Here is a 21,493-nt window from a genome sequence, read left to right as displayed (position 1 = left end):
CTAAAATGATCCTTTTTCCTTTGTATTATACAATTTCTAATATTGAGATGTGCCCTCTTATTAGCGGATGTCAAAAGAAACCTGTCATTAGTCAGGTAGAGGAATTACATTGTTCCATGGTTGTCATTATGTGTCCATATGCAAACAGCCAAATTCTCAAACTACTGAGGAAGCTCCAGAAGCCTTTTCACACCTTTGAATATGAAACTATCAGTTGCTGAAGAGGTCATGCTGATGAGCTCAGGTTTGGAGAACATTCTCCATGTTACTACACATAACCGCTAATAGCCATATGTACTTAATACTCTTAATTAACAACACAGGACAAGATCAAGACATTGGAGAACACAATGGCAGCTAACTGAATGGTTGAATTTGTTATAAAGTAGCATGGACAAAAAAGTATGTACCAGTATATTTAAAGTGGTATCTTTTCCTGAAAAAGCTGATGTGGGATCTATGGTGAATGACACAACTATTGGCATCTTACAATGAAGGGTAAGTACTCAACAACTTCCATTATATGGAGCTGAGATTCTACAGACTTTCTGACATCAATACTTATTGAAAAACAGCATCATGAGTTTCTACTTTCAATTCAATTAACTCTTTGTTTTATCATTGTAAAATAAAACTATGGGCTAGTTTCCCTAATACTTAAGAGCTTGCAAAAATCAGAAAAAAAAATCTCAAAAACCTATTAGAAAAATAAGCAGAGTATGGCAGACAGTTCATAAGAAGAAAGTAAAAATACTCTTAAATGTAAAAAGATGTTTACCCCATACAGAATGAGAAATTAAAATTGCAATGAGATGCCGTTTTCACCTATCTTTCTGCTGAGAAGAAAAAGTTTAAGAACACAGTGGTGGCAATGGCATTGAGAAATAGGGAACCTTACCCATCCTCATTAAGACAAAATTTGTTGTACAATATCTAGGAGGAGAAGTATCAAAATTACAGCACTGACATAATTTCTCTCCTAAGACTCTTTCCCTGGGTTATTCAGTGCAGGGATTGTGTGGCAGCTAAAGAATGATAACTGGGTAGATCAGACACACAGACATAGGACAGAATTCCAAGATGGTGAAGCATTCTGTTTTGTGTCAGTGAGGGGGAGGAAAAAAAGGGAAAAAAATGCACATAATCGCTAAACATATATTTCAGGAAAAATAAGCAAGAAATTTTAAATATTAGCTGCTCCTAAACAAGGTAACTATGGCAGAGGGAAGGTTGGGAGACTTTTCTTCAAATGGCCTGTAATACCTTTTGAATAGAAAACCGTGTAAATACACTATTTGAACCGCTTAGAAATTTATTATTAAGAGTAAGGAAGGTACCCTCATCTTAAACCCAGTAATGGTTAAAAAAAAAAAAAAAAAAGAAAGAAAAAGGCAGGATTCAGGAGTGTCAGCAAGGACAGATTAAATGTGGGGGGAAAGGACACAAAATGAAAGAGCATTGTTTCAGACATGAAATTCACTAACCTGAAGAACACAGTAGTTCCCATTTTTCTTTTTAGAAAGTATTTTCAAAGCTTCTTCTTCATATCCTGGGGCAATAATACCATCAGATACCTGTAAATAAGTATTTTCTGTTTTAAAAAATTACAAAACACCTAATCAAATAATGCTGCCACATATTCTGGTTTCTACCGCCAACAGACAATGCTAATCCAGCAGGCCCTCAAATAATGTCATTTTGTGGATGAGATGCCAGAGGAACTTAATCTCGTTTAAATCATTAATTGGTTTCACTATACATCATTTTGCTTAAAGTCACAGAACCTATCTACAACCTTAAGTGAGGACATACTTACTGTACTAGATGGGCAAAGATAAGCCTGTGTTAGAACATAACTTTCTATAGCTGAACTCATCTCATCTGCTGTCCTTTCAAAGTTTTTGGTTGTCATTTGCATTTTAACCAATATATGAGTGATTTGCTCTAATACCCTTAGGAAGAAAAATGATTACTTACTATTCTGTTCATGGGGTGGTGTTTTGCACTAAAAAGAGCATGTTCTGGTTGGAGATGACAGTGGTCATGGGAAGAATCCCTAAATATTGTCAAGCCACACGTCCCTTTAAGCCAGCCTTGGGCAAACTACGGCCCGCGGGCCGGATCCGGCTGTTCTATCCGGTTCTCTTGCTCTCCCCTCCGCTCCTTTACTTTGAATTTATATTAGTTCACACAAACACTCCATCCATGCTTTTGTTCCGGCCCTCTGGTCTAAGAACCCATTGTGGCCCTCGAGTCAAAAAGTTTGCCCACCCCTGCTTTAAGCCTTCACTTCTACCTTTTTTTTTCCCCCTCTTTAAGCTATTTGAACTATCTTCTTTTTTTTTTTCTTTTCTTTTCTGTCTCCTCACTCCCAGCACCACCCTCACTTTTCTGGAATGCTCGTTTGATACTCAGATTAGTTTTTCAGAGTAGTTTATAATCTTTCCCATTATACAATCTCTTTCGTTATAGACTCATGGAGCTTTACAGTAAAGTTCATTATTGCATCACCATCCAAGATAACATCCTCTGCTCTTCAGAAAAAAATAACTTTGGAACTAAGATAACAACTATTAGAAAATTTAAAAGAATTAAATAAGTTAATTAAAACTTTATCTTCACAGCCAAATATGTATTTGAAACATTAATTCACTAAATCTACAAATTATAATTCAGTCAAGATTCATGTTCTACATAACATATGAACATTCTAAATGATAGATTAATTTATACATGGTATAAATATAACTATTATAGGTTACAGTTTCAGTAAACACTGAACAAATGAAGCTTGACTCAGTCATGCATGGATCAGGATACATAAATGCTCACTAACCTCTCTGGAGATAATTTTGGCAGTAGGGACATCACATATATCAGATAGGGCAACAAAGTCACCAAATGAAGACATCCTATCGGCCCCTGAAAATAAAAATTAAGATAGTGTTTTTTTAAAGTTTTGTGGCCACATGGTTTCTCATGTGACCACTGAACTATGTAGTTCTAAACCAGTCATTGACACAACATCTACAAAGGGACGCGTCCCTGTTCCAATTAAACCGTTTACAAAAAAACAGGTGGCGGGCTAGATCCTGTCCATGAACCATAGTTTATTAACCCCTGTTATAGAAGGTAAACTATAATCTCCCATAAATGTTATAATAACATTCACAGGTTATTAAACTCACAAATTAGATATGTATGAAACATAATTCTAACCAAATTCAGTTATTCAGCTGAGAATAACCATGAAATTTTAGTCATATATTAAGCAATTCAAATGCATTCAACAGCCTAATCTGAAATTACATGCATCAGATTCCAATTATGTTTCCATTTATTACATTAAAATGCTAACACACTTTTATAAACAAATTTATTCTGAGGCACTCATACAATAATTCAGAAGTATAAATAAAAAACAAAGATCATTTAAAATCTTATAATGAAACAGTTATTACTATTTTATTCTATTTCAGAAAAAAATATTGCTTTTTCTGTTAAAACAAAACACCACAAAACCAACCCCCGTTATTCTTCTGACCTCTTGCTCGTGCATATGCAGTCGCTATGGGTGTGAGGGTTTTATACATGTCATAGACCATGCACACTTTGGCCTCATCTTCACTAAGGGGAACTCCAACAGCAGCGCCTGATAGAGAAAACCACAAAATAAGCCAAAAACTTCAAGTTATTACTTGTCAACTTATAAATCAAGGCAACATTTTTCTTACCATTGTCTACACAGCATAATTTCTAGCACCTGTGCCAAATTAAACAAAAATCTGCTTGGCCAGATAATCCTATATAATAAAAGCCTAATATGCTAAGTGTCTGGTCGTCTGGTGCAGGGGTCCTCAAACTACGGCCCGCGGGCCACATGCGGCCCGCCAAGGACATTTATCCAGCCCGCCGGGTGCCGCTGCCTGTCCTGCTTAGCAGCTGACTCGTTCCGGGCCCGCAGTGCGCATAGGAATTTGTTCATAGTTTTTTTTTTAAACTATAGTCCGGCCCTCCAACGGTCTGAGGGACAGTGAACTGGCCCCCTGTTTAAAAAGTTTGAGGACCCCTGGTCTGGTGACTGGTCGACGGTTCAACCAATCAAATTGTAATATGCTAATGATACGCTAAGGCCACTCAACCACTCACTATGACGTGCACTGACCACCAGGAGGCAGTCGACCAGTTGCTATGATGTGCACTGACCACCAGGGGGCAGATGCTCCGCCTGGTAGGTTAGCTTGCTGCTGGGATCCTGCGATGGGGACTGAGATGGGCTGGATATGCCCTGGAGCCCTCCCGCGGCCCCTCCCTGGCCCCATAGTGCACTGGTGGGGTTCCTTGGCCTGGTTTGCACTCTCTCGCAATCTGGAACCCATCAGGGGATGTCAGAGAGCCGGTTTCAGCCTGATCCCACAGGCCACTCCCTTTGGGAGGGCATCAGATGCAGGGTTCACAACTGGTGAGCACTGCTGCAGCAGCGCAAGACTGATTGGGTACAAACCCATGGCAGACGCAGTGGGGCCGGGATGAGCAGGACCTGCAGGACACCAGAGGTCCCCCACCCGTGCACGAATTCATTCACTGGGCCTCTAGTTAAACATAAAGAATAGAGTTGTAGGGGAGGGGAGGAGAGCACCTCCCCTCTCTGGCCTCTGAAAACAGAGCCACGTGTCTGAAGTTGGCCAGCCCCAGGCATGTGTATGAAGCTGGTTTACTTCATTACTGACTCTCTATCCTGCTTCATACCATAAGACATTTACTTCTTCCTGGCTCACGTCACTTTAACATTGAATCAACATCGGAGGACAAATTTATGTGTTGGACTGTCAACAGATCTGGTGATGTTGACTTAAATGTAAAAAAGCCGAAAAGTATCTCACACAATGGCTCTAAAGTTACAGATAAAGTGTCCTAAGAATAACTTCTTTAGGTCACTCAGTTCCATCTTCCAACATGTGGGAAACTATTTAGTCAGACTGCATTAAGTCATTTTACTTTTTTCTTTTTTAAAACTTCATGTTTCCACTCCCAAAACACCTAGTTCCTAATCTTCCCATCTCACAATGATGTATGTTTGTAAATATCTTTGTGTGTTACTTTATTATCAGATTTTATGATGTTACTATATTGAAAGTGTTAACAGGCTTGAGAAAATATGGCTTCAGACTTCACAGAAAGTCTACATTCCCACAGGAGCTCACCAGTTCTCATTACAGTGAGAAAGAAGTGCATTTGGAACAGCTCCTTTACCTGCTGGGCTGACGTGCTTGAAAGAGGCAGCAGCTGGAATGCCTAAGGCCTCTTTGAGTTCCTTCACCAGCTGCCAGGCATTCAACGCATCACACAAGTTTATAAATCCAGGGGCTCCATTTAGAACTACATACAGAAAATGTACAAACATTACCACCTGGTCAATAGGTCAGATATGTGTACATTTCTTAACGCCTGTATCAAAACTGCGCAAATATGTTTTAAGTGAAGAGGCAAACAGATCTACACAAACATATATAAGAACTTGATGAGAAAAGTTAAAACACACGTGCACATGTGCACACAAACTACCAAATCCAGCCAATGTAGAAATAAACCAAGAGCAATCCAGAGCCCAGCCGGCGTGGCTCAGTGGGTGAGTGTCAACCTATGAACCAGGTCACAGTTCAATTCCTGGTCAACATGCCTCGGTTGTAGGCTCGATCCCCAGTGTGGCGCATGCAGGAGGCAGCCGAACAACGATTCTCTCTCATTACTGATGTTTGTTTCTCTCTCTCTCTCTCTCTCTCTCTCTCTCTCTCCCCCCCCTCCCCCTCCCTCTCCCCCCGCCTTCCTCTCTGAGATCAATAAAAATAAAATTTTTTAAAACAGCAATCCAGTAAGGGAGATAGAACGACAACACTAGTGATAACCAGGGATCCATTTCAGTAAAGAACTAAGATTAATCAAGTATGGCAATTACAGAGACAGTATAAAATTTAAGTTACAAGCTTTGTTGATTTAAGACATAATATCACAAACCAAAGTGCCAAGAGCTGTGAAAGGAGGGAAAAGTGTATTTTTTTCTTCATTTACATCCAATTCAGTAGGTTCTGCCTAAACTGGAAGCACAGCTAAAAAGACTGCCATTCAGAGATCTGCATTTTCTTAACAATGACAGAATTTCTTGGAAGTTAATACGTCTTATGAATAAACATTTGTAAGTTCAGCACATTTTAAAAAACTGTGGGCCATTAATTAAAATAAAACTTATAAATAACTGCATCTCCTTTGTGTTATCTTAGGGTACTAAATACTTTTAAATGTATAACTTTGCCAAATATTTACTGAGGCCTGGCCAGCATGGCTCAGTGGTTGAGCATCGACCTATGAACCAGGAGGTCATGGTTCGATTCCCGGTCAGGGCACATGCCCATTATGGGTTTGATTCCCAGTGTGGGGCATGCAGAAGGCAGCTGATCAATGATTCTCTCTCATCACTGATGCTTCTATCCCTCTCTCACTCTCCCTTCCTCTCTGAAATAAATACACACACACACACACACACACACACACACACATATATATATATATACACATACATATATATATATACACATACATATATATATATATATATATATTTACTGAGTACCTACTGCAATATTAGGCATTGTCCTGAGTACTTGAGATATTAGCTATGAATAAAATAGCCCCCCATCTCTCCCCAAATTCACTGTCTTCATGGAGCTTATGGGAGAGGCATAGGAGAAACAAAATAGGCAATAAATAGTAAATAATAAGAGAAAATATTAAGGTGTTTTTTTTAAACTTTTTAAAAAACAATTTTATTGATTTCAGAGAGGAAGGGAGGGAGAGAGAGATAGAAAAATCAACGATGAGAGAGAATCATTGATCGGCTGCCTCCTGCATGCCCCCCAGTGTGGATATCAAGACTGTAACCCCAGCATGTGCCCTGACCAGGAATCGAACTGTGAGCCTGGGTTCATAGGTTGATGCTCAAACACTAAGCCACGCTGGTTGGGCAAAAATATTAGGTATTTATACAAATGAGTTGAAAACCTGGGCACACAAAAACCTATACTTGAATGTTTTTAGCAGCTTATATTCATAACTGTCAAAAACTGTCCTTTCATTTTTTATGTCCTTCAATAGGTGAATGGAAAAACCAACTATGGTACATCCATATACAATAGAATATATTTAGTGATAAGCAATGAGCTCTCCAGTCACCAAAGGACATGGAGAAACCTTAAATGCATACTGCTAAGTGAAAGAAGCCAGTGTGAAAAGGCAGGATAGTATATGATTCCAACATTATAACGTCTGGAAACAATAAAACTATGAGACAGTAAAAAGATCTGTGGTTGCCAGCATGAGAGGAGTGGAATGCAGGGAATTTTTAGGTGGTTGAACTATTCTGGGTGATATTATTGAGGTGACTACATGACATGCATTTACCAAAACCCACAGAATATAAACAAAGAGTAAACCCTAATGTAAATTATGGACACAGCAAATCATGCACCCAAACATTCAGCCTTTACCTGTGACGGGAAGCTTGGGCTTCAGTGTGTATAACTGGGCTGGAGCTTGATGAGGGTTCATTCCATACCGCAAGGGCATCTGAGATACTCCTTTGCTATACTGTTTCCTGAAGTAATCTGAAATTGCTTCATCATATTGTGCCGTGTGAGTGAAAGCCTACAAAAAGTGAAACTTTGGTGAGCCACAAGCAGCATTTCCCAGTGGGAACAAAATGGTTTTATTTTAGCATATAGTCAACTACACCCCAAATAATACTAAATAGCACTGTGAATTATTCCCTTTCCAATTCTCTGTTGATCTTTCTAAGGGAATATCTCTCTAATATTTGGTCTCTTCATTTATAACAAAAGGGTAGCAGCTCCCTCCAAGCAGAGCCCTGGTGAATGGTACAAACTCGTAAGAATTGAGGACCATTTGGTTTTGCAAACAAGGCACCATATAAAAGTGCATCCCCACCTTCAAGGCCAAATGGCGTCTGGTCTCCAAGGAGGTGTCTTTACTGTCGGAGCTCTGCATCTCTGTGGACACAGCAGCGTAGTCCTCCGGTTCGCACACTACAGTCACTCGAGCGTGGTTTTTGGCTGCTGCTCTCAACAGGGTTACTCCACCTTTCAAAAACAAAACAGGATTTGTATTTTCACATCGGTTTAACCTCCTTGCAATACAGTCACTATACACATACTTCTACTTAATTCTTGACTTAAACAATAAGGGAAGAAGACAACCCAAGTGAATCCCTACACAAAGAAATAGCTGCACCCCAGCAAGCATGGCTCGGTGGTTGAATGTCAACCTATGAACTGGGTCATGGTTTGATTTGCGGTCAGGGCACATGCCCTGGATGCGGGCTTGATCCCCAGTGTGGGGCGTGCAGAAGGCAGCTGATCAATGATTCTCTCTTATCGTCGATGTTTCTAGCTCTCTCTCCCTCTCCCTTCCTCTCTAAAATCAATAAAAGTATATTTAAAATAAGAAATAGCTGCGAAAATATAGATGAATTAGAGTTATCCCAGAGTACAATCTGGGAGCAGTAACTATTTCCTACTCCCTCAATAGTGAATTTCAAAACAAAATCTTGTTTAAGATTTAAATAAACCTCTCCTCTATCAGTCTTCAAATAATGGTTTTCCCAACTTACCAATATCAATTTGCTCAACAGCCTTTTCAACAGTTACATCTGGAGAAGCCACTGTCTTCACAAAGGGATACAGATTACAAACCACAACTCTAAAAGAAGAACATACCTGTCATTAATATTCAGCTTACATGGCAGCTACGTAGAAAAAATAAGGCAGTCGCTATTAATACACAACCAAAACCCAAAAAGATTTAAAGCATAAACTGTGAACCTAACAGGTTAGAATTCTAAAGTTATGTTGAAAAGTCAAAATCGCCCATGTGGCTGAGCATAGGTTAACAGAAGTAGCTTAAGAGAAGATGCTCTCAATACACATTGTTGCTGCCTGGATAAACCTAGCTGCCCATTACACTATCAAACCATCAAAAAGCTTTATTTGTTTTGTCTTCAGGGAGGTCATATACAATGATGGTAAAAGGTGAAAGGATTAAGAAGTATAGATTGGTAGTCACAAAATAGTCATGGGGATGTAAAAGGGAATACATCATTAATATTCTAATAACTATGTATCATGTCAGATGAGTAAAAGATTTATTGGAATGATCACTTAGTAAGTTATATAATGTCTACTCACTGGAGTGTACAGTTGAAACTAATATTGTATTAAATTTAAATTAAAAAGGAAAAACAATGGAAGGCCAAAAGAACAATTTAAAATACAGAGCTGATCTAAAACGAACAACTCGTGAAGCACGTCCACTCCTAGGGCTGCAATATGAGGAGTTCTGGTGCAGGTTCCCCAGTGAAATAAGCTCAACTGGAAAAACTAATAAAAAAAGAGAAGAGGAAGGGAACATTTCCCAGACAAAATGTCACAAGAAAAAGACCAGTATCCCTTACAAATACTTACACAGAAGACCTCAACAAAATATCAGCAAACTGAATCCAGCAAAATATTAAAAGAGGTATATACTATAGCCAAGTATGGTTTAGCTTAGGAATGTATGGTTGGTTTGACATCTAAAAAAACAGCTAATCCTATCTAATAAAAGAGGGAATATGCAAATTGACCATCACATCATCACAAAGATGGCGGCACCCAGTCCCCTCAGCCCCGCCAGAGTCCCCCAGTCCTTTCAGCCCAGCCAGGGGGGCTTGGGGGGGAGTCATGCACCCCTGGACCCGCCCTTAGCCCCCCAGCCACCCAGGGCCGGCCCAAGGCGCAGGAAAGCCTCGGATGGTGGCTGCCCAGCTGCCCAGGGCCGCCTGAGGCTTGGGTAACCAGGGCCAGGCAAGGCTTGTGCTGCAGGCAGTGGCAACAGAAGAGGAGTGATGGGGCCGTCGCCTTCCCCTGATCACCAGGTCACCTCCCGCCCCTGAGGGCTCCTGGACTGTGCGAGGGGGCAGGCCAAGCTGAGGGACCCCCCCTCTCCAGTGCATGAATTTTCATGCACCGGGCCTCTAGTGTAACATAAAGGACAAAAACCACCTGATAATTTAAATAGATGCACTAATAGCTTTTGTCAAAACTCAACATTCATTCATGATAACACTCAACAAATTAAGAAGAGAACTTGCTTAACATGATAAATGGTATTTAAGAAACACCCATTGCTAACTTTATACTTAAAGGTGAATGATTGAATGCTTTCCTCTAAGCTAGGAACAAGACAGGAAGGTCCCCTCTTACCACTTCTATTTAACAGTGTACTGGAGACTCCAGCCAGGCCAATTAGCAGAAAAAAATGGAATAAGCAGAGAAAATGGAATAAAAGGCATCAAGACTAAGGGAAGAAGTGAAACTACCTTAGCAAGTGACATGACCTTAAAAATAGAAAATACTAAGAAAGCCACACTCAAAGGAACTATTAGCATTAATAAATGAGTTCAGCTAGGTTGCAGGATATCTGAACAATCTGAAAGTGAAATCAAGAAAACAATTCTGCTTATAATAATATCAAAAAAAAATTAAGAATACATTTAACAAAAGTACAAGACGTGTGTATGAAGAAGTACAAAACATTGTTGGAAATCTAAATAAATGAAAAGACATCCCATGTTTATGGACTGAAAGATTTAATATTGCCAAGATGGCAATATTATCCAAATTGATCTACAGATTCAACACAATCCCACTTCAACTTCCTTCTTTTGCAGAAATGGACAAGTTGGCCCTAAGATTCATATGGAAATGTAAGAGACCTTGAATAGCCAAAACAAACTTGAAAAGGAAAAAAAAAAAGAACAAAGTTAGAGGATTTACACTTCTCAATTTCAAAATTTACCACAAAGCTACAGTAATGGTATAGTGCTGGCATAACAACAGAGATATAGATCAGGTGTGCCAAGATCATTCAATAGGTAAAGAATAGTCTTCAACAAGTGATGCTGGGACAACTGGGTAGCCACATACAAAAGAATACAATTGCGCCCCCACCTCACACCTCTACATAAAAAGTAACTTACAGAGAATCAAAGACATAAGTATAATAACCAAAAAAACTCTACAAAGGACACACAAAGTGAAAACAGCCCACGGAATGGAATAAAATAAACTCTTATAACTTAATAATAAAAAGAGAAATAAATCAATTAAAAAAATGGGCAAAGGACCTGAACAGACATTTCTCCAAAGATATACACATAGCCAATAAGCACATGAAAAGATGCCCAACATTAGGAAATGTAAATCATAATGACAATGAAATACAACATCACATCCACTAGGATGGCCAAATCAAAATAAAACATAACAAATATTAGTGAAGATGTGGAGAAATTAGGGTCCTTGTACAATGCTGCAGGGTATTATGTACAACTAGAGGCCCGGTGCACTGACATACGTGCACTGGCAGGGGGGGGGAGGTGGTGGTGGGTGGTGGTGGTGGTGTCCCTCAGCCCGGCCTGCGCCCTCTCGCAGTCCAGGACCCCTCGCTCCTTACCGCCCACCTGCGGAGGCGGGAGAGGCTCCTACTGCTGTGCTTGCCAGCTGTGAGCCTGGCTTCTGGCTGAGCGGCACTCCCCCTATGGGAGCGCACTGACCACCAGGGGGCAGCTCCTGCGTTGAGTGTCTGCCCTCTGATGGTCAGTGCGCATCACAGCGACCTGTTGTTCCATCCATTTGCATATTAGGGTTTTATTATATAGGATGATGTAGCACTTTGAAAATAGTGTGGCAGTTCCTTAAAAGTTTAAACATAGAGTTACCATAAACCCAAGAGAAATGAAAATATCAACCCATAAAAAAAGCTTGTACATGAATGTTCATAACTGCATTATTCTTTTTTTTTTTTCCCTCCGGCCCCTCCCCCCAACTGCATTATTCTTAACATGCAAAAAATAGAAACAATCCAAATGTTCATCAACTAATGAACTGACAAATGAGATATATTTATACAATGAATTATTTTATAGCAAAAACTAATTACTAATAGTGCTGCTTTCTAATAATTGATCAGTGATGCTTTCAAGGAAATATCTTGATCAAAAGAAGCAAAATAAAAAAAATAATATAAACCAAGTAGCTTTAAATTTGAGTTGGAGCTGCCATCCCATAGGAACTGCCCTTTTGGGGGACACTATATTATGACTACTGAACTAATGACTTCCAACTGAAAATTAAAAACACTGTTTAGACTTAGTGTCACTAAGTCAGCTTATTTGCACCAACAGAAATGCCTTCCTTCTACTGATGTAAGTAATTTTACCCTTCCCTTTGTCATAAATGCCTTTTACCTTTGTCTCCTAATCAAAACACTTTTTAGGTTTCTGCCTGAATCAGAGATTTCGGGAATAGCTTTTTTATAAAAAAAAAAAAAAAAAAAAAAAAATCTCAAATAAGTGCTTGTTGCCACTTAAAAAAACAACAACAAAAAACCTGCTGAAGCACTGATGTTATAACATGCAAAGAAGGTAATCCCGAAGAACCACATACTGTAGGACTCCACGGATCGGACATGTTTGGTACAGGTCAATCCATACAGACAGAAATATACCGGTGGTTGCCTAGGGCTAGAGGATGTTTGGGGAAATGAAGAATGAATGCCAATGGCAACTTTTTTTTTTTTGAGGGAAGTGATAAGTATGTTCTAATATTAACCATGTGAAGCTGCACAACTCTGAATATACAAAAAACTACTGAGTTGTATACTTTAAATTGGGAAATTGTATGGTATGTAAATTGTATCCAAATAAAGCTATTTATATGTTTAAAAGAAACAGTTTATAACTTTATACAAATAAGTTGCTTATATCTATGAAAATTTACTTCATAACTTCCTAAAAAAGCAAAAGTTGTTTTTAGTTTAAGTACCCATTTTGGCAATATATACTTGGCAAAACCAAAATGCTAGCATGTACAACATGACACAGAAAGTACTCAATAAATGCTGATAGTCAACAATTATAAAACTAAACCTAATGGTAATCCTTTCTTTATTTTATTTTGAATTGGTCTTAGGTGTACAGCTTAGTTATTAGACAACCTTAAACTTTAAGTGGTATCCTCGATAAAAAGGGGCATCAGGTTTGGCATACTATTCATCTTTGTTCTTGTATTAAAAATTCAACTTTGAATTTTTACCTTATAAGATTGAAATCAAGTCTGGCCATGTCAGCGTTATCTTCTGGGATATTACGAGCCAAGATTCCTAATTTAACAAAGTTAAAATATTAGTTCAAAAAACAAGCCAGAATAAGGCACTTCTTTCCAATATAGTTCCTCAGTCAAGTTGAAATTTCTAATATAGCCTAATTAAGAGTACCAAACACATCCTAATATATAAAAACCCTGGGTCATAATGACCAGTAACAACCAAGGCTTGACCAACGGGAAGTCATTCCTGTAGTCAGCGCTGGGTTGGCTACCCAGCACTGACTGCTGAGGGGGCTGCGAATCAGGGCCAGAGAGAGGCCTGAAGGAAGAAGCAGGAACTGATCCATTGCTTCTGAGGCAGCTTTTGATTAGCACTTGCCTCTCTTCCTCTCCCAGTCTGGCTAGCAGCCGCACGCACCTCCATTTCTCTCCAGATCTCCCCCGGGGCTGCTGATCAGCCCCACCTTTCTGATCAGGCCCCGTTGATAGGTCCAGAGACGCTGATTGGCATAGGAACCAACCAATCAGAATTAAATATGGGTGCTGTGAAGAACTAATGGCTGCCTAGGAGGCAGAGCTTCTGATGCTGACTGGCATAGACACCGACCAATCAGAACCAAATGTGGGTGCTGAGGGGAGCCAATGGCTGCCTAGAAGGCAGAGCTTTTGATGCTGATTGGCATAGAAACCGACCAATCAGAACCAAATTGGCCAGTAGAGGAGAGCAATTGGGGGCAAGATCAGGCCAGCAGGGGAGGGCAGTTGGGGGCAACCAGGCCAGCAGGGGAGGGCAGTTAAGGGTGATTAGGCTGGCAGGCAGAGGCAGTTAGGAGCCAGTGGTCCCATATTGCGAGAGTGGTCCCATAGGGGCGATCAGGCAGGCAGGCAGGTGAGCAGTTAGGAGCCAGTGGTCCCATATTGCAAGAGGGATGTCCGACTGCCGATTTAGGACCGATCCCAGGGATCGGTCCTAAACCGGCAGTCAGACATCCCCCAGGGGTCCCCAATTGGAGAGGGTGCAGGCTGGGCTGAGGAAACCCCCTCGGTGCACGAATTTCATGCACCGGGCCTCTAGTAGTTAAAATAAGATTAGTGGGTATATTTAAAAATCTCTTTTTGCCCAGCCAGTGTTGCTGAGCACTGACCTATGAACCAGGAAGTCACAGTTTCGGTTTGATTCCCAGTCAGGGCACACACCAGGGTTTTGAACTTGATTCCCCAGTAAGGGACATGCAGGAGGCAGCCGATCAATGATTCTCATCATTTGTTTCTCTCTCTTCCTCTCTGAAGCCAATAAAAACATATTTTTAAAAAGTATTTTTTATCAATTCCTGAGTCCTCTTTTCTTTTTTTTTTAAATTTTTTATTGAATTTATTGGGGTGACTGGTTAATAAAATTATATAGGTTTCAGGTGTACAGTTCTATAATCAATTACTTATTGTATTGTGTATTCATCACCCCAAGTCTCCTTCCATCAACATATGCCCCCTTGATTTCTCTTTTCTTAATCAACAAAATGTAAAAGGAATTTTCCCATAACTGTTGCCAGTTTCATTAATCTATGTGCTCCAATAAGTAAATGGCTTGTCTAATTCTTAGCCTTACAGCCTTTTATTCTGCCATATTTTACTGTAACTGGTAAGTTAGCAATATACTTGTTTTTCACTATTTTTGATTGACATGCAATTCATTGTCTCAGATGAATGAACAAAGTAAAGTACTTTGAAAAAGAATTCTTTTGAAAGTCAGTTATATGGTCATGCTGTGTGCTAAGTTTGAATCATGATAAAATCTTTTCACTCATAAAATCTAAATATTTTCATTAACTCCAGCAGGAACTATCACTAAGTTAATTCTCAGGTTAGCACTAATAGCAAGGAAAAGGAAACAATCTGAATTCATCACATAAAAAGCAAACTAGAGTTTTAAAAAGTTCTAATGTATTATGAACTTTAGCAGCAAATGTTGACGCAATCAATATAACCTACGGATTTTTCCCTTTTTCCTTGTTTATTCTACAAAGTAACCAACTAAACTAATCCTGAAAACCACTAATTACTCTAAATTGAAAATACCCACTACGTACCGGCATGGACTGCAGGGTGCAAGGTTTTCACACGGCCCCCTAACATTTCTGGAAACCCCGTCAGCTCAGAGACATCTCTGAAAATAGATAAACAGAACATTGCTCCTCTTTCTACTTAACTGTCACTCACATTTCACGCTATTCCACAGCTTCTTCTAACATTAAGCCTACTGTTTTCATTTTGAGAGATTTTTCAGCACCTGATTTTTCGAAATTCAGAAATTGAATCATAAGCCATACCGATAAAATATTTTTAAAAAATAAATTTAACTGAGAATTTGGCAGTATATAACAAAAAGCATTAACAATATCCTTGTCTCAGAAATAGACTGAAGTAAAAACAAAAAATTAGTTTTATGATTAAACAAGCATAAAGATAAAAAATCAAATATGTAGAGAAATAAAAGATTATTTAGTAAAGTGGTGTTGGTATTGGAATAACTGGTTAACGTCACCCAAAAATAAATTCCCAATGAATCAAAGGTTTGAGCATTAAAAAATAATAAAAAAATAGAAGTACCAAAATTAAATACATGAGGAACACGTTCAAAGTATTAAACACAATGGAAGAAAAAAAGGACATAAGTAACACTTTCAACAAGATTTTAAAAACAGTATTAAACATAAGATTAATAGATCGGTCTATGCAAATGTTTAAAACTACAAGGAAACAAGTAAGCTGGAAAAATAGCCGTGAAATATGAAAAAATTGAAAAAAAAATTATATATCGATCCACATTACCAAGCTGACATGAACCCTCTCTCTGGAAGAATTTACAAGCAAATTTAATTACATGAAAAAAAATGTCCACAATACAGGGTGGGGCAAAAATAGGTTTATAGTTATATCTGAAACAATTTATTCTTATATTATTATTTATTAATTATTGTATTATTTCCCATGCAAACAACTTACTTACTTTTGCCCCACCTTGTATGTTAAATGAACAAAAGCAAGAAGCAAAACCATCTTCTACAAAATAAATGATTATAAGAACACTGAAGGAAATACATCAACATGTTAAAAGAATTATAAGCCATTTTACTACCTTCTCTATAGTTTTCCACATTTTTCAAATTTTCTACAATGAACATATATAACCTTTATAGTAAAAAAATAATAAACATTTTAAAGCAGCAAACTCCACCGATAGAATACAGAATTTCCTGAGTAGATTAAGGAGGGCCATTTGCAAATGAATGAATTTGCCCAAGGACTCCCAGTTCCAATATAAACAGACGAGTTGGTGATATTATGATTTCCAATTTAAAATTCCCTTTCCCAGAGCCCTGGCCCAGTAGCTCAGTTGGTGAGAACATCCTCCAGATATGCCGAGGTTGTGGGTTCAATTCCTGGTCAGGGCACATACAAGAAGTAATCAATGAATAAGTAAGTGGAACAACAAATTAATGTTTCTCTCCCTCTCTCTCTCTTTCAAATCAGTAAATTAAAAAATTAAATAGGAAAACATTTTTTAAATTCCCTTTCTGTCCTGGCCAGTTGGTTGTCATCCAGTGAACCAAAAGGTTGAGCATTCTATTCCTGGTCAGGACACATGCCTGGGTTGCAGGCTTGATCCCCTGTAGGCAGGGGGCAGCTGATTGATTTTTCACTCTCTCCCTCTAAAAATCAATAAAAATGCTTTCAAAAAATTGCCTTTCCCAGAATTTAAAAAATAAAATCCAGCCCTAACCGATTTGGCTCAGTGAATAGAGTGTCAGACTGAAGACTGAAGGGTCCCAGGTTCGATTCCGATCAAGGGCATGTACCTTGGTTGCAGGCACATCCCCAGTTGGGGGTGTGCAGGAGGTAGCTGATCGTTGTTTCTCTCTCATCGATGTTTCTAACTATCCCTTTCCCTTCCTCTCTGTAAAAAATCAATAAAATATATTTAAAAAATAAAAAAATAAAAAAATAAAATCCAGTTTCTCCAACTGAGGATAATTGCTAAAAAAAAGAAAAGGCAGATCTATACTTAGTTGGTGTAGGAATTATGGAAGTTGATATATATTTAAAAGTGTGAACAGTCAGTCTCACTTTAATAGGGAATATATTGACATTCCCAAATTAAAAAAAAAAAAAAGACATCACCACAATGGGGCTAAACCAGCCGTGGGCAAACTACGGCCCGCAGGCCGGATCTGGCCCGTTCGGCTGTTCTATCCGGCCCGCGGAGCCGAAAGAGCGGAGGGGTTCTCTTGCTCTCCCCTCCGCTCCTACACCAGCAGCAGTGTTAACATGGCAACATCGGGAAACACGGCAGCAGCTCCTACTTCTGAGTGGGCGGATTTATATCCGCCCATTCAGTAGAAGGAACAACCTCTCAATCTTCCAGAGGCTCCTTGTAAAGCCCGCAGACGCGTCCCCCGACATCACCCTGGGAATGCGGAGACACGTTATCGTGGTGATGTAGGGAGACACGCCCCTGGAGAGCACAGTATCAGAGCATTAGCTAAAAAGGAGACCAACAACACTGTTCCCACTGAAGTTGATGTTTTAAAGACCAAAAACCTTTCAACCCAGTCTACAATGCCATCTACATCTACGTCCCGGGCATAATTTGGAAGTTGCGCTAAAGAAAATGTTTAATTTACTGTTTACACATTTTGTTCTTTTCTATTTGTTTTAGTTTTAAATTATTTTATTATATTTAAGTTTAATTTGAAAGGCTTTTGTATCTTTCCTTTGTTAGGCAATTTTATTTTGCCTTTGCCATCTTCAATATAAGGTATGTTATTGTGCTATGATTCCTCCATTTTTTGAAGTTTCAAATTATGATAATTAGTGTTTACATTCTTCTTGTTAAAATGTTTGAAATGAATAAAACTAATGAAATAAAAAAAAAAGACCGTACCCTTTTATGTAATGATGTTTACTTTGAATTTATATTAGTTCACACAAACACTCCATCCATGCTTTTGTTCCGGCCCTCCAGTCCAGTATAAGAACCCATTGTGGCCCTCGAGTCAAAAAGTTTGCCCACCCCTGGGCTAAACCAAGAATAGGTAGAGGTACAGATAGATAAAACAAGACTAAAGAGTTGATAAATATTTAAACTGCAGGATAGGTATGCAACATGAGGGCTCATACTTTTCTCTCTTTTTATGTCTGAAATGTCTCCATAATACACATAATACAAAGTTTGATGGAGGAGGAAAAGAGGACGTTGCTTAACTTGAAGGGTCCAACTACAAACAACCCCACATGGGGACAATGGAAAGAACAGTTCAGACTTTGGATTCTCACCGCTCCACCTCCCGTGATTCTTAGGGGTTGTGGTGCAAACATCAGAGTGGTGCTGCAAAAAAGACTTTGGAACATATACAGGGAGGCATTTTTGCCATATGAACTTAGTGAATTTAGGGAAGCTGTGTATTGCCCACTTAGGGCAGGATTACAAGATGAAAAAGGTAATACTTTACCACCCATGGATCTAGAGGTCAAGTAGTAATATCATCCACATGACCAAAAAAAAAAGCAGACAGATCTTTCACTCCTTTTCTAAAATGTATTTCAGGATGGGATGGCCTTCCTCTGAATTCTCACATCAGTTTATTAAAGCCTTTTTCATTTTCTACATTTTCAGTGGTTACTCCCTCTCCCACCAGAATGCCAGCTCCTTGAGGTCAAGAACTGCAGCCTGATTTTTCTTTTGCTTATTATTCCTTCTCCCTATCACTTCTGCGGGGTAATGAATGGATGTGGATGAAGGAATGAATGAATGATAGATTTTATGACTTCATCTGGTTACCAAAGATGCTAAAGGAAGGGAGGCAGGCTTGAATCTTGATATGAACAGTTTACTAAAGAGCCAGTCCAAACAGATTATGCAAATTATAAACTCTGTCTTGCAAAACAAACAGCCCGCCTACGTTAATTTCTTATGAGAAGTGGCTTGGAAGGGGCCTGAAATGGACACCTGGGGTTCTAACCCCTAGCTCCACTCCTTACTTAACTCTGTAAACTTGAGCAGCACTTTCCTCTTCTATAAAGGGGTCAGCAGCGTGCCCACCTCACAGCACTGTAGGCAGAGTAAATAAAGGGATTTACTCACGGTGCCTGGCATGCATTACTTTCTGGTTAACGTGATCACACTACTTTCTGATGGGACTTAGCCTACACACCAAGTTGTGCCTTACCTGACCGCCAGACCGGCATCCCTGAGAGCTTTTGCAGTCCCTCCAGAAGCGATCAGACTCAAACCAACAGAAGTTAGATTTCTGGCAAATTCCACAAGGCCGGTTTTGTCAGAGACACTAAATAAGGCTGAAAGAGAAGACATGTTTTCCTCCCCAGTCGCTGTACATGACAGCATGTTCTCCAAGGCCTTAGGATGGGGTGCGTTTTGGGAAGGACAGTCACGGCTCTCAAGCCACCAACACCTCCGCCCACGCCACCCCCGGCCCAGACTCGGGGCCTTATTCTGACCCCAGGCAGCGCACTACGGCGGGCCGGGGCCCCCAGGCCTGCAGCGCAGCCGGCCCCCCAGCGCCCGCCATCGCTGGGTGAGGGCGCATCGGGGCGCGGGCTGCGCTGCGCCCATCACCGAGGACGCGCGAGGGGCTCACCGAGCTGGCCGGGTGCCATGGTGCACTTTTAGGGGTCCGGCGCGAGCAGGGCGGCAGGACAGACACCACGTGTAAAGGGAGGCGGAGCGGCCCAGAGGCTCTCGATCCGGAAGAGAGTGAGGCGGGACCTGCGGGCACCAGATGGGTCACCTGACCCGCCGCCCCGCCCCGCGCCCCGCCCTGCTCATTGTAGGACCCGAAATTGGAGCCTCCGGGCTGAAAGGGAAGGCGGGGTGGGGCTCCATCTGACTTTCCTTGACTCAGAATTTACGCTTGAAATATTCCCGTCCCAACCTCATCCCGCGGGCCCGATTTGTCCCCGCCCTCGGGAATGTGGCAGCCCCGGGGCCCAGGAGCCACCGCCCGTTGCCCCGGGCAGCCTGCCCCCGTAGGCTGGAAGGTTGATGAAAGCATCAAAAGCACTGGTGCAGAATGGAAGGGCAATCCTAGGAAAAGCTCATGCAGTGGCAAAGGTAGACAGCATCTTGGCAATCACCTACCATCCTCGCGTTTTCATACGTCAAAAAGTAACATAAAATAAACGGAAGACCTAAAGATTAAAGATTAAGTGATTGACTCCACAGTTCCCATAGTAGAGGCAAAACAAAGTGGACGTTCATTTGAGTTTTTGATTCGACATGATAAAATAGCTTGAAATCTGCATCTCCTTGCAAATCAGTAAATATTATTTGAGTCAAACCAGAGAGGAATAATAATTATTTATTTTTAATTCATTAAAAATAGGAAAACTGTCCAGCTGTGGCTCAATGGTTGAGCATCGACCTATGAACCAAGAGGTCACTGTTGGATTCCTGGTCAGGGCACATGATGGGCTTGTGGGCTCAACCCCTAGTAGAGGGCATGCAGAAGGCAGCCTATGAGTGTGATCAATAAAAATAGGAAAACTGAATATATTCATTTCTCTTTGAAAATAACAATTTGTATATATATATATATATATATATATATATATATATATATATACACTACTGTCTACAGAAACTTTTTAAATTGTTCTTTATTAAAATTATATTACAAAAGAATACTACTGCCTATCTTTTATTCTTCAGCTGGGGCTCACAGCTGCAGAAAGGAGTCTATTTTCTCGTTACTGTGGAGGAAAAAAGGAGTTCTATGGAAAGTAACCTCACAGGGTGAGCTGATCATAAATTCCTGACTGGGCAGGTCTTGGTGGGTAGTCATGCCCCACTCATATAAAAGGTTTATCTTTGCCTTAAACAAACCCTGTCCATTGTTTTTATGCACCTAGGTTAACACACCTTTGAAATACTAGAAATAATTCCCCTCAAAGTTATGAATTCTCAAGAGAGCACAAAATCTTAACTATCCTGTACTCCATCGATTTTCAACCAGCGTGCCCCAAGAATTTTTAAAACATACTGACCTCTTTTCCCTTAGATTGTCAAATTAAAAAATGACAACAGCCAACACAACAATAGCCATCAGTGTGAGTGGATCAAAATTATACCTATTTTTTTTTTGTCAGATGGGCCAAAATATAATATACTTTTTGTTGTGTGTTGCAGAATTTTAGTAATTAGTTTCTGTGTGCTATGAGATGAAAAAGGCTGAAAATCCACCACTGTAATCCAATCCCCTGCT

At 40.0% G+C, this 21,493-nt stretch overlaps 1 protein-coding gene across 1 annotated transcript in view; it reads right to left on the bottom strand.

Moving 5' to 3' along the window:
- ATIC (5-aminoimidazole-4-carboxamide ribonucleotide formyltransferase/IMP cyclohydrolase) overlaps window positions 1-20,030 on the bottom strand; it is a 32,960-nt gene extending 12,930 nt beyond the window's left edge. Inside the window, exons 1-11 of the mRNA XM_080667888.1 lie at window positions 19,871-20,030; window positions 19,442-19,568; window positions 15,302-15,378; window positions 13,203-13,269; window positions 8,681-8,769; window positions 7,999-8,150; window positions 7,542-7,698; window positions 5,254-5,379; window positions 3,545-3,652; window positions 2,837-2,922; window positions 1,485-1,574 (exon numbers count right to left, since the gene is read on the bottom strand). Of these exons, the coding sequence (XP_080524014.1) occupies window positions 1,485-1,574; window positions 2,837-2,922; window positions 3,545-3,652; window positions 5,254-5,379; window positions 7,542-7,698; window positions 7,999-8,150; window positions 8,681-8,769; window positions 13,203-13,269; window positions 15,302-15,378; window positions 19,442-19,568; window positions 19,871-19,889 (1,098 nt within the window). The 5' untranslated portion in view covers window positions 19,890-20,030. The remainder of the gene's footprint in view (window positions 1-1,484; window positions 1,575-2,836; window positions 2,923-3,544; window positions 3,653-5,253; window positions 5,380-7,541; window positions 7,699-7,998; window positions 8,151-8,680; window positions 8,770-13,202; window positions 13,270-15,301; window positions 15,379-19,441; window positions 19,569-19,870) is intronic.
- Window positions 20,031-21,493: the final 1,463 nt, after the last annotated feature.

Source organism: Plecotus auritus (assembly GCF_963455305.1).
Source record: "Plecotus auritus genome assembly, chromosome: 5".
Taxonomy (NCBI): Eukaryota; Metazoa; Chordata; class Mammalia; order Chiroptera; family Vespertilionidae; genus Plecotus; species Plecotus auritus.
Note: the sequence above shows the minus strand (reverse complement) of the source record. Positions and strands in the feature narration are given on the sequence as shown.